Genomic DNA, 10712 nt, shown 5'->3' with positions numbered 1-10712 from the left:
GCAGGACATCCTTTCAAGTCATCGGATTAAATAAAATTAGAACAAGGCAATTACTCGAAATCAATATATAATTAGCACAGAAATATTTGTAAAACTGAAGCCCAGATATTTACTGGTCACTTCCTATGTTTGCACAACAGTACTTCCATCCAAAAACTACTGTCACTCTCATTTTGGCTTTTATATACAGAGATTGATGAACAGACACAACATCATAATAAAGCCAGAATGAATCTACTGAAAGGCACAAGTGAAGAACATAGTCATACTCACATGGTCATCAATTACAATAGCGCTCTGGCCCTTCTGCCAATGCTCACGTAATTTGTTCACTGCCTCCAAAAGATTGTTGTTACCCAATCTAGAAGAAACTCTTCCAGGCAACTGAGATAATTTATTAACAGAGCTTGGCCGGCCTGGTTCCTGCAGATGGTTGATGAAACCAAAACGACCAATCAGGATTGAGAATTTACTGAAGTAAGAATAGCCGTAAGAAAGGCTACAATTTAATCAGGTGAAACATATTACAGAGAATCGTCAACGATAGCATCTTGCGTTCGATTATAACATGAAAGGCATAGCCTGATTGCACCAGCACAAACTCCATAGTTTTTTTATGCTTTGGCCAAATAATTGACCTCAGCGACATAATCATGATTCTGCTGCAGTTCAGTTCATTCAGGATCCATAATATAAGCGTACTGGCAAGTTCAATCCGAAAGCCACTGAGCCAGAGTATCAGACCCTCGACTAGTACAGTACATCTATTCAACTACCCAAGCATCAATACCAGTGAAAACAGTCGAATAGGGTGGGCTTATCTGAACCAGGCGGTTCATTGCATATATTTTAAACATAAAAAAACTGACACCACAAAATGACATTTTGCTTAAAAAAGAAAAACAGAAGTGAAAAACGCACATAGATACAGTACACAGACAGAGGTAGAGAAAAAACGCAGAGAAAAGAAAATAAAAAACCCTAGTGTTGCATCTTTGCCATATCTCTTATCTAATCACCGCCCCACGGCCTCAACATGAGACAACTTTGACTCCATGGTGAGAAAGCTCCACATTTATAATATGATTTGTAGACCGAGTTATGAACTGTGTTCTTTGTTTATGTTTTGAGTTTTTTATGTGTGATAAATACTCGTAGTTTGGTCTTTATGGGCGGACCAATGCATGAGGCTCCCATTTAGTGAGGTCTAGGGAGAGTATATGTACACAGGACACGACCTTAAGTGGAGAGGCAGTTTCCAAGATTTGAACCTGTGACCGCAATCACTGAGCAACAACCTTACCGTTGCGTCAAGCTCACCCTCTTACAATTTAAACTATGTACTTGCAAACTAAGTGTTTGTTTTGGGAAGATTGATATTGAGGAGACTACGAAAAATAGATTATAAATTGAATATTTGCCTATTTCTAATTTAGTTACATGTGTGTGTATATATATATATATAGAAAGAGAGATATGAGGGTGTGAGCTTTGGCACAACAATAAAGTTGTTTCTTGTGGGAGTAAGTTTGTGCACATCTACCCTCCCCGAACCCAACTAAGTGGGAGCCTCATGCATTGTACCACCCATATATGTTTGTCATTTAACCAGTTTAATTGGTATAAGGTTTAATTAGCGAACCACTAGTTGAACTGACGAAGCAGAATCTCAATACATTGATCGGTTTGAGGACTGGTATGGTATTATGACATTGATGTAAGGCCTTCATTGACAAAATTAAGTAAAGTGGAAAAAGAGTGATGACGAAAAAATAAATTCGACCAACCTCAACTGTAGAAGGGTTACAGGATTCATTACAATGGGATACTGTAGAATCATAATCCAACCTACAAAGTAAAAAAAACAAAAACAAAATTTAGGACTGAAAATGACCTAATAACTCCATATGCAATATATACTAATTTTATAATTCATATGAGAAAGGTTTCACCACATACTCCTACACATTTCTATAAGCTGATATGGTATTAGTAATGTTGGAAAATAGAAGCGTTTGAGACTTGAGACACTTCAGAGTTGCATATGAATTATGGTAACAGCCAACAGTGATACAACTTTCATAGTAACGGGCAAGAAAGCCAAACACCGTCCAAAACCAACATGTTCGACTACAATAAATTATATAGACAAAAGAAGCTGAGCACAACATACCAAGCAGCATATGACATTTTTTAATAGAAAAGTGTCATCATAGGATAATGAATTTGAAAATAAACTAGAAACAAAACATGCTAGAAGACCTGGATAAAGAATCGATTAAAGCTTTCATTTCATTATTATTCAGGAATAATAGAGAATATTATATTATTTCATATTATTTGCCAACAAGTAAGAAATACCTTCTTCGTTTGGAACATGGGCTGTCAGTCCCCACAATATTGCCACCTAGCCTTGAAGGGCCAGCCTCACCAATCAAGGTGCAATTTTTATCATTAGACAAGGTAGAGTACACATTTGAAACCTTCTCCACTGTGGTTCCTTTTCTCTTTATCATTTTTTCACCACTATCAAGCCCAACATTGCTCCCAACCAAATTTTCATCTGATACCGCATTCATTGAAACTAACATCTGTGATGTCTCCTCTCCATTGCAATCAAGCTGAACACTTTGAGGTGCCTGCCTAGTCTCATGAGCTGTGGCATTAGATGGTACCGATGAACCTAGAGCGGAATTATTTTCCAACAGACCTTTTACATGCCCACTCAACCTGCAGCACTCATCAATCTTGCCTCCACCATCAGTGCCACCTTCCTGAGTTGACTTATCAATTGTATTTGGCTTCTCAAGGCAATCTGACAGTCAAGCAATAAATAAACAATGGATAATATTAATAATAATTAGCATGCCTCGCTCAGCAAAACTTTCAATTATCTTCGCCAGCACCACTACTAGCTACTCTTTATAAAGTGATAATGCATGTAACATTAACCCCAAATTAGCACTACATTTGGATGAGTAACAGAGCTTATGGCTAAGTAAAGGAATGGGAAGTTGTAGAAATAAGAATGTCACTACACAACCTACTATATTATTACCTCTCTTTGGTTTTATAAAGGTAGCCCTGTACATACGGGCATCCATTCTTTTTACTTTAACCTGGGGAGCTCCCACATCGTGTTCATCATTTTCAGTGACTTCCTTAGCTTCAAATGTCAACTGTTTCACAGTCTTCTCTTTTTTTGTCTTCTGCTTTGAACTTGATGACCCTGAACTTTTAGAATCTGAAGGAGTCGAAAAGCAGTGAGTCTTATTTCTTCCAGATCTCCTCAAAGGACTTGGCATATTTGGCTTCTCAAACTTTTGAGATTTCCTACAAACTGCAGGAGTTGGTGTTGTTTTCTTTTCAAGCCGCTCAGACTTCCGAGTAGTTGAAGGGCTTGTAGTCAACTTCGTTGATGATGCATCCCTAGTAGACCGTCTAAGACCAGTTGCATCTGACACATTAGAAGGAGGATTTATTTTTTCTTTCTCACCAACTTGCATTGGCCTCCTATTATTAATTTCTTCACCCTTACCTTTGTGACTAGAATGTGTACCATTTGCCATCTGTTCAGCTGAACATTGTGACTTGTGAGACCAACAGAACAATAACTTAAATCAGTAACAGAGACCCCAAAACAACATTCAATATATACATGTCATTTGGCATTTAGCAAACTTCATGAAAGCTAAGTATACAGCATGATACCAACTGAGAAGGGCAATAAAGATGATCTAATCAACTGAAATCCAGACATTTATCTCCGAACAAATTTCGGGTTTGTCATAAACCAAAAGAAAATCTCATAATATTAAATTGTGTCAACACACAACGTGATGAGATGCATTGACTGGACTATTATCTGCTCTGCCAGCAGAAAATTTAAAAAATTCACAGACATAGTTATGAGGCCGACCCTCGGTCCTGCATAGGTAAACCCCTCATAGACTAAGAACCCTAAGATTCAAACCACTATATTTCATGAATTCCAAGAAATCCCATAAATCAATAAAAAATAATGAAAACAAAACGGGCATTTTGGATTGTCATTAACTATTTACATGAAAATTGCTCAAAATAGCAGACAAATTTTTCTATAAGGATTTCCGCATGCATGGTGTGAACTGAGAAATTTGGTACGCTTTTCTTCACCTTCCAATGTAAAATCAAAATTTCAAACCAAGACGAGGATCAATCACTATAAACACGCCACACAAGTGCGGAATTAAATGAATCAAACCCTAATTCAGAAACAGCAGAAATTACGAAAACACGATTTAACAACAATGTATGTATAGTTAACAAGGATTGGAAGAAAAAAACATAGCAACAATGAAAAGTAAGAATCACGAAAATTGAGTAAACTTAATGAACCTACGTGAATCGTTTTTGAAATTTTTCAATACGAAAATAGATTCTGAAAATTTTGAGAGTTCTTAGTATAAGGGACGCTGCGTAGGAATGTTTAATTATTTTTGGGATAAATAAAGTACCGTATTTATAACGGTGATAAATAAAATACATTAATTCATTTATGAGAGAAAACATTGCCCCAACATAGTTTAATTTTTTTTTTTTTGGAAAGTGAAAGGTGTAGGCACCAATATTTGAAATAATTTTTTACTTCATTCATTTTTAATTATTTTATTATTGATTCTTAAATAAAATTTATATACATAGAATTAATGAATGGTAAATAATATATTAGATATGTTTTTACATAAAAACCTATTATAAGTTGTTAATATTAGATAACAATGTTTTTAAGTTTAAAGCTTTGAAATAAATTGAGTTTAAAATTTAGACAATGTAAGTGTAAAATTTCTATACTATCAATAACATTATTTGAATAGTCAATGATAGTTAACATATGAATGATAGATGATTTGTTGACAGTATAAAAATACTTACATTATTAATAATACATATTAAATTCATAAATTATTTAGGATGAATATTTTTACATATTGAAATTTTTGGGATTAGATTTATAATTTTTTTAAATATTAATTCCAGAGTTATGTGTGTGTGAAGATAAATTAGAGGTGGTACATGTGTTGGTTCAAGTGGTACATGTTTGATTTCCCTTAAGCAAGTTTCATGTTCGAGTATTGTGAATGGAAAAAATATCTATTGGGTTGAAAAAGTTAGCCTCAGATACTTGTGGATGTTTCTGACTTGGCCAGGATTGCCTCCAGTATGAGGATATATGTGGGAATAAAAAAAATAGAGGGTGGTAGTGGTTACTAACAAAGTGTGAGTATTAATAGTACAAGGCTCTGCTAAATTATTAATATGATCAAAATGTTAAATATTTGATTCTTAACATCAACATTTATTGGGCAGGACAATAAACCACATTAGTTTCTTACATTTTGAGCAAATAGTACAAAAAAAATTAGAGGATGTTCTTTTATCATATGTGGAGCTTAATTTGATTTTCCTTACCATTGTTGTAGACATAGTGTTTGTTTTGATCCAACACCATATTTGAAGATTAGAAGTTCTCTTTTTTGCCTTCATTTGTTTTGATTTTTGACCTTGTAGTTTTTCTATACTAGATTATTGATTATGAAGAGAAAAAAGTAGATTACTTTTTGAACAAAAAGTATATCCTTAACAATAATATGTAATGCTTTCTATAATCTATCTATATTTATATTTATTTATACTTACTAATTAATAGTTAAATATGGCAGTTTGATCTTTATCTTGATTTATTCTTACTAATAATTTATATTTCCATTGTATATCCTATATAATAATAAAGCTTAAGTCTCTTATATTATAGAGAAAATTATGCGATAATCTTATGAAAAATAAATATCAATATATTTCAATATCTTAAAGTGATAACTTTTAAATTCCAACAATATTAATGAAAGATTCACAGAAAGAAATAAGTCGGAAAAACATATAACACTTTTAAGACTATAAATATTTAAGTAGTCGGGTGAACTCAAAGAATAATACATTTTCTATTTTTCTGGAATTATAAATGAGACTAAGGGTATTTTTGTATGGCCAAAATTCCAAAAATTTCTTCTATCCTCGTTTTTACAATTTCATAATACCATTGAAATTGGGATTTTAGGACCCATTTGAGTCTCATGTGAGAATATATGACAATTTTAGATTGTTAGAATTATGAAAAACAGAAAAAGTTGGGAAGAAGAATGAAAGAAAGTGAAAGAAAGAGGATAAAGCTAATTCCGGAAAATGTAGGTTGGGATTAACAACCAAGCTAACTACCTCATGCTATTAATAGAAAGTTTGAAACAAACAAGCCCAATTAAAACAATTCAAGGCCCAAACTATCCTACACTATTACAAGCTATGAATTATACAATAAACTTCAACACTTCTCCTTAATTCAAGCTTGGTAAGCTCATGACACCAAGCTGCCTTCTTTGCTTCTCAAACACTTCTCTTCTAAGTGGTTTTGTAAAGACATCTGCCTGCTGCTCTATAGAGGTGCAAAACTCTAACTCCAAATTGCCTTTCTCAACTTGATCTCTCAAGAAATGGTACTTGGTGTCTATATGCTTGTTACGCCCATGTGAAACTGGATTCTTTGATAGATTGATTGCTGATTTGTTATCAACAAATATCACCATCGTGTCACTTGAGCTTACTCATATCTCAGTGAGCAGAGACTTCAGCCACAAGCCTTGGCAAGCTCCTAAACAGGCAGCTATATACTCTGGTTCACAAGATGAGAGTGCCACAACTTCCTGCTTCTTTGAGCTCCAACTGATTGCTGCATTTTCGAATTTGAACAAGTAGCCAGTGGTGTTCTTTCTATCATCTTTGTCTCCACACCAATCAGAATCAGTGTAGCCATATATTCCTTCATGTTTCATTTGTCCAATGTTAGGAAAGAGCATACCATAGTCTAGGCTTCCCTTCAAGTATCTGAGTATCCTCTTGGCTGCTTGCATATGTGAGACTCTAGGATCTTCCATGTACCTGCTGATTACCCCTACTCCATAGGATATATCTGGTCTCGAGTTGCATACATATCTCAATGAGACAATTATTTGCCTGAACAATGTTGAATCAACTGTTTCTTCATCAAGACTACCTCTGCACAAAGTGTTACCAACTTCAACTGGTGTTGTGGCAATGTTGCATTCGAGCATACCAAATTTTCTGAGTATTTCAGTGATGTATTTCTTCTGGTGCATTAGAATTCCACTTCTTACTCTTGTGAATTCAATTCCTAGGAAGTATGCTAGAGTTCCAAGGTCTGACATTTCGAATTCCTGCTTCAATTGTGTCTTGATATTCTCTATTGCCTCATCATTGCTCCCTATGATCAAGAGATCATCCACATATAGGCAAATTACTATTGGTGCTTCAGTGGATGACTCTTTGATGTAGATACCATGTTCATTTGTGCATCTGGTGAGTCCTTGTTTCAGAAAGAAGGCATCAATCCTTTTATTCCATGCTCTTGGTGCTTGCCTAAGCCCATATAGAGCCTTGTGCAGTTTGTATACCTTCATTTCTTGTCCAGGAACTTCAAAACCTTGAGGTTGAGTCACATAAACCTCTTTGTCCAAGGGACCATTCAGGAAGGCTGACTTCACATCTAGTTAACTAAGGGACCAGTTTAGTGAGCTTGCTATTGCAACAACAAGTCTCACTGTTTCAATTCTTGCAACTGGAGCAAACACTTCATCAAAGTCTAGACCTGGTTTCTGCAAGAATCCTTTAGCAACCAGTATAGCTTTATGCTTAGACACTTCTCCATTTGGTTTTACTTTCACCTTGTACACCCATTTGACTGAAATTGTCTTCTTTCCTTTGGGTAGTATAGTTAATTCCCAAGTGTTGTTTCTTTCTATTGAGCCAATTTCCTCATTCATAGCTTCTATCCAACAAGATTCTTTTATAGCTTGTTCGAAGTTAATTGGTTCCATTTCAGCCAGCATTGCCACGTGCACCAAGTCACCATTTGTTGTGATTGTAGTATCAGAGAATACCTCATAATCTCTCAACCTGGTTGGTGGTTGCCTTAGCCTTTGTGGTCTGTTGTTTGTTTCACTGATGTGCTCATCATCTGCACCATTTTCTTGTGGCTCATGAGTCTCTTCTAGATTCATTTGACTTACTTTAGCTGAAGAGTCTGGGGAGATTTCTGCTGAGTGCCAATTCCAGGCTTGAGTCTCATCAAACTTGATGTCCCTGCTATATAGTGTAGAGTTGGTCTTTGGATCAAATACTTTGTAGGATCCAGTTGTGTGATAACCTAGGAAAATGAGTTTTTCTCCTTTGTCATCTAATTTCTTCCTTTTGTTATCTGGTATGTGCCTAAAGCAGATTGACCTAAAGACTCTAAGGTGTCTCACATCTGGTTTGTTTCCTGACCAAGCCTCTTCACGTGTTGATCCTCTCAACCTTTTTGTTGGACTTCTGTTTGCCACATAAGCTGTTGTTACCAATGCCTCTCCCAGAATCTTTTGGGCAAGTCTTTTGTTTTCAGCATCCCTCTAACCATGTTCATGAGGGATCTATTGACTCTTTCAGCTGTACCATTATGCTGGGGTGTATATGGTGCTATCACTTCATGTATGATGCCTTCTTTATTACAGAAGTCAGTGAATTCTTTTGAGACATACTCCCCTCCACCATCACTTCTTATTAGTAGCAATCTTTTTCCACTCTTATTTTCAGCTAGTGCTTTAAAGCTTTTAAATCTGTCAAACACTTCACTCTTTTTCTTGATCAGATATATCCAGAGTTTCCTTGTGAAGTCATCCTTGAAGGTTACAAAGTAGTTGTTTCCTCCAATGGATTGAACTTCTAAGGGGCCACACACATCTGTGTACACCACTTCTAGAGGCTTGCTAGTTTTTGTTGAGATCTGTGATGTGAAGGTGTTTCTAGTCTGTTTGCTTATGATGCAATCTTCACATATGTTGGTGGAGGTATTGATCTCAGGTAGTCCAGTCACCATTTCACTCATGCTTAGTTTTTCTAGACTCTTGAGGTTTAGATGACAGAACCTTTGGTGCCATATTCTTGTTTCATCAGTTACTGACTTCATGCATCTGTTATCACTAAGGTGGATTCCTATCTTGAAGGTTCTGTTGTTAGAGAGTGGAGCCTTCAGGATTAATCTGCCTTCAATGTTGAAGATCTTGAGTGCCATGTCCTCCATCCTCATCTTATACCCCTTTTCAAGTAGTTGTCCTAGGCTTATTAGATTGTTTTTCATCCTAGGCACATACAATACATTTGTGATACAAGAGATTACTCCATCCTTTCTTTTGATTGAGATCTTGCCTATTCCTTCTACATTGATAGAGCTGTCATCAGCAAACTTCACTCTGGTCTTTACTGAGCTATCAAGGGATGTGAACCATTCTCTGTGGTCTGTCATGTGATTGGAACATCCTGTATCCAAATACCAATTGTCTGATGTTGAATGTTGTTCCTGCTTGGTAGTGACCATCAATAGAGCATTTTCTTTTGATTCACTCTTTGTTGGTTCTGTTTTAGTGTCCTCAATTTCACTGCCATCTGAAATTGAGCTCACTTCTTCAGCCATAAGCAACACATCTTCTTCTGATTCTTCATCTTTTGCTAACCTGGCTTCTTCTTCCTTGTTCCTCCTTTTGAGATCAGATGCAAAATGACCCAAATTACTACAATTGTAGCACTGGATCTTACTCTTGTCTTTTTTCTTCTTTGCATTGAGATTGGTCTTTCTCTTTGCATTAACACTTCTTGACTCAATATCTTGATTCAAGTTAGAAGTACCATACCTGTGTTCAAGTGTAGTTGACTTGGCAGGTTCATTGCTCCTCTCTCCATGCCATTTTCCACTAGTTCTGTTGTGTCTTTCAAGTTGTATTGCATTGCCTTTCCTCTTGAATTGGACACTTAAGGCTTGTTGAGTTTGTCTTTCAGTTAGCCTTTCAGTTAGCCTTTCAGTTAGCCTTTCCAAGTACCTTTGCTCATGTGCCTCCAATGAGCCTTGAAGCTCATCAATTGTTAGGAATTCTAAGTCTTTTGATTCCTCAATTGCTACTACTACATGATCAAATTTGGCAAAGAGTGTTCTGAGTATTTTTTCAACAATGCCCTGATCCTTTACTTGTTCTCCACAGCTTCTCATTAAGTTGGTCAAGGCACGAATTCTGGTGAAGTATTTTGAGATTGATTCTTGATCTTCCATCTGCAACAACTCAAATTGTCTACGTATCATTTGCAGCCTGACCTTCTTCACCTTCACACCTCCTGAGTAGCCTTTGTCCAGGATCTCCCAAGCTTCCTTGGCAGAGGTTGTAGCTGAGATCTTTTCGAAATTTGCTTTGTCCACACACTGGTGTATTAAGAACAGTGCCTTGCAGTTTCTTTTCACTGCATCTCTATGCTCCAATCTCTGTACTTCATTAGAGTTTTCATTTAGTGGTTGTACTCCAATCTGCACCACATCCAAACACTCATGGAACCCAAAGATGGCCCTCATCTGAATGCCCCAATGATCAAAATTCTTTCCATCCAGAATGGGCAGATTCATCGCAAATCCACTTGAAGTAGTCATCTTCTTCTTCTTTCTTCTTGTCAATTCTTCACTTCTGAATACCTGCTTGATCACTACCGTGAGCTTCACTCTTGAAGTCTCTTGTACCACCGTTGGCACCACCCCAGATTTCTGTTGATCGTTCTAGCTCTAGATACCACTGTTAGAATTATGA

General features: G+C 36.2%; 1 protein-coding gene across 6 annotated transcripts in view; it reads right to left on the bottom strand.

Moving 5' to 3' along the window:
• Positions 1–4471, bottom strand: part of LOC109350993 (helicase protein MOM1-like) — a 16606-nt gene extending 12135 nt beyond the window's left edge. For 3 of the 6 annotated variants that reach the window (XM_019592298.1, XM_019592302.1, XM_019592303.1), the window contains exons 1-5: positions 4381–4471; positions 3059–3594; positions 2362–2815; positions 1788–1848; positions 274–423 (exon numbers count right to left, since the gene is read on the bottom strand). In XM_019592298.1, the coding sequence (XP_019447843.1) occupies positions 274–423; positions 1788–1848; positions 2362–2815; positions 3059–3569 (1176 nt within the window). In that variant the 5' untranslated portion in view covers positions 3570–3594; positions 4381–4471. Of the gene's footprint in view, positions 1–273; positions 424–1787; positions 1849–2361; positions 2816–3058; positions 3595–4377 lie in introns of all 6 variants that reach the window. The other 3 variants (XM_019592299.1, XM_019592301.1, XM_019592300.1) reach the window with 3 other exon arrangements.

This window comes from Lupinus angustifolius, chromosome LG06, assembly GCF_001865875.1.
Source record: "Lupinus angustifolius cultivar Tanjil chromosome LG06, LupAngTanjil_v1.0, whole genome shotgun sequence".
Lineage (NCBI taxonomy): Eukaryota > Viridiplantae > Streptophyta > Magnoliopsida > Fabales > Fabaceae > Lupinus > Lupinus angustifolius.
This window is presented reverse-complemented; position numbering and strand designations above follow the sequence as displayed.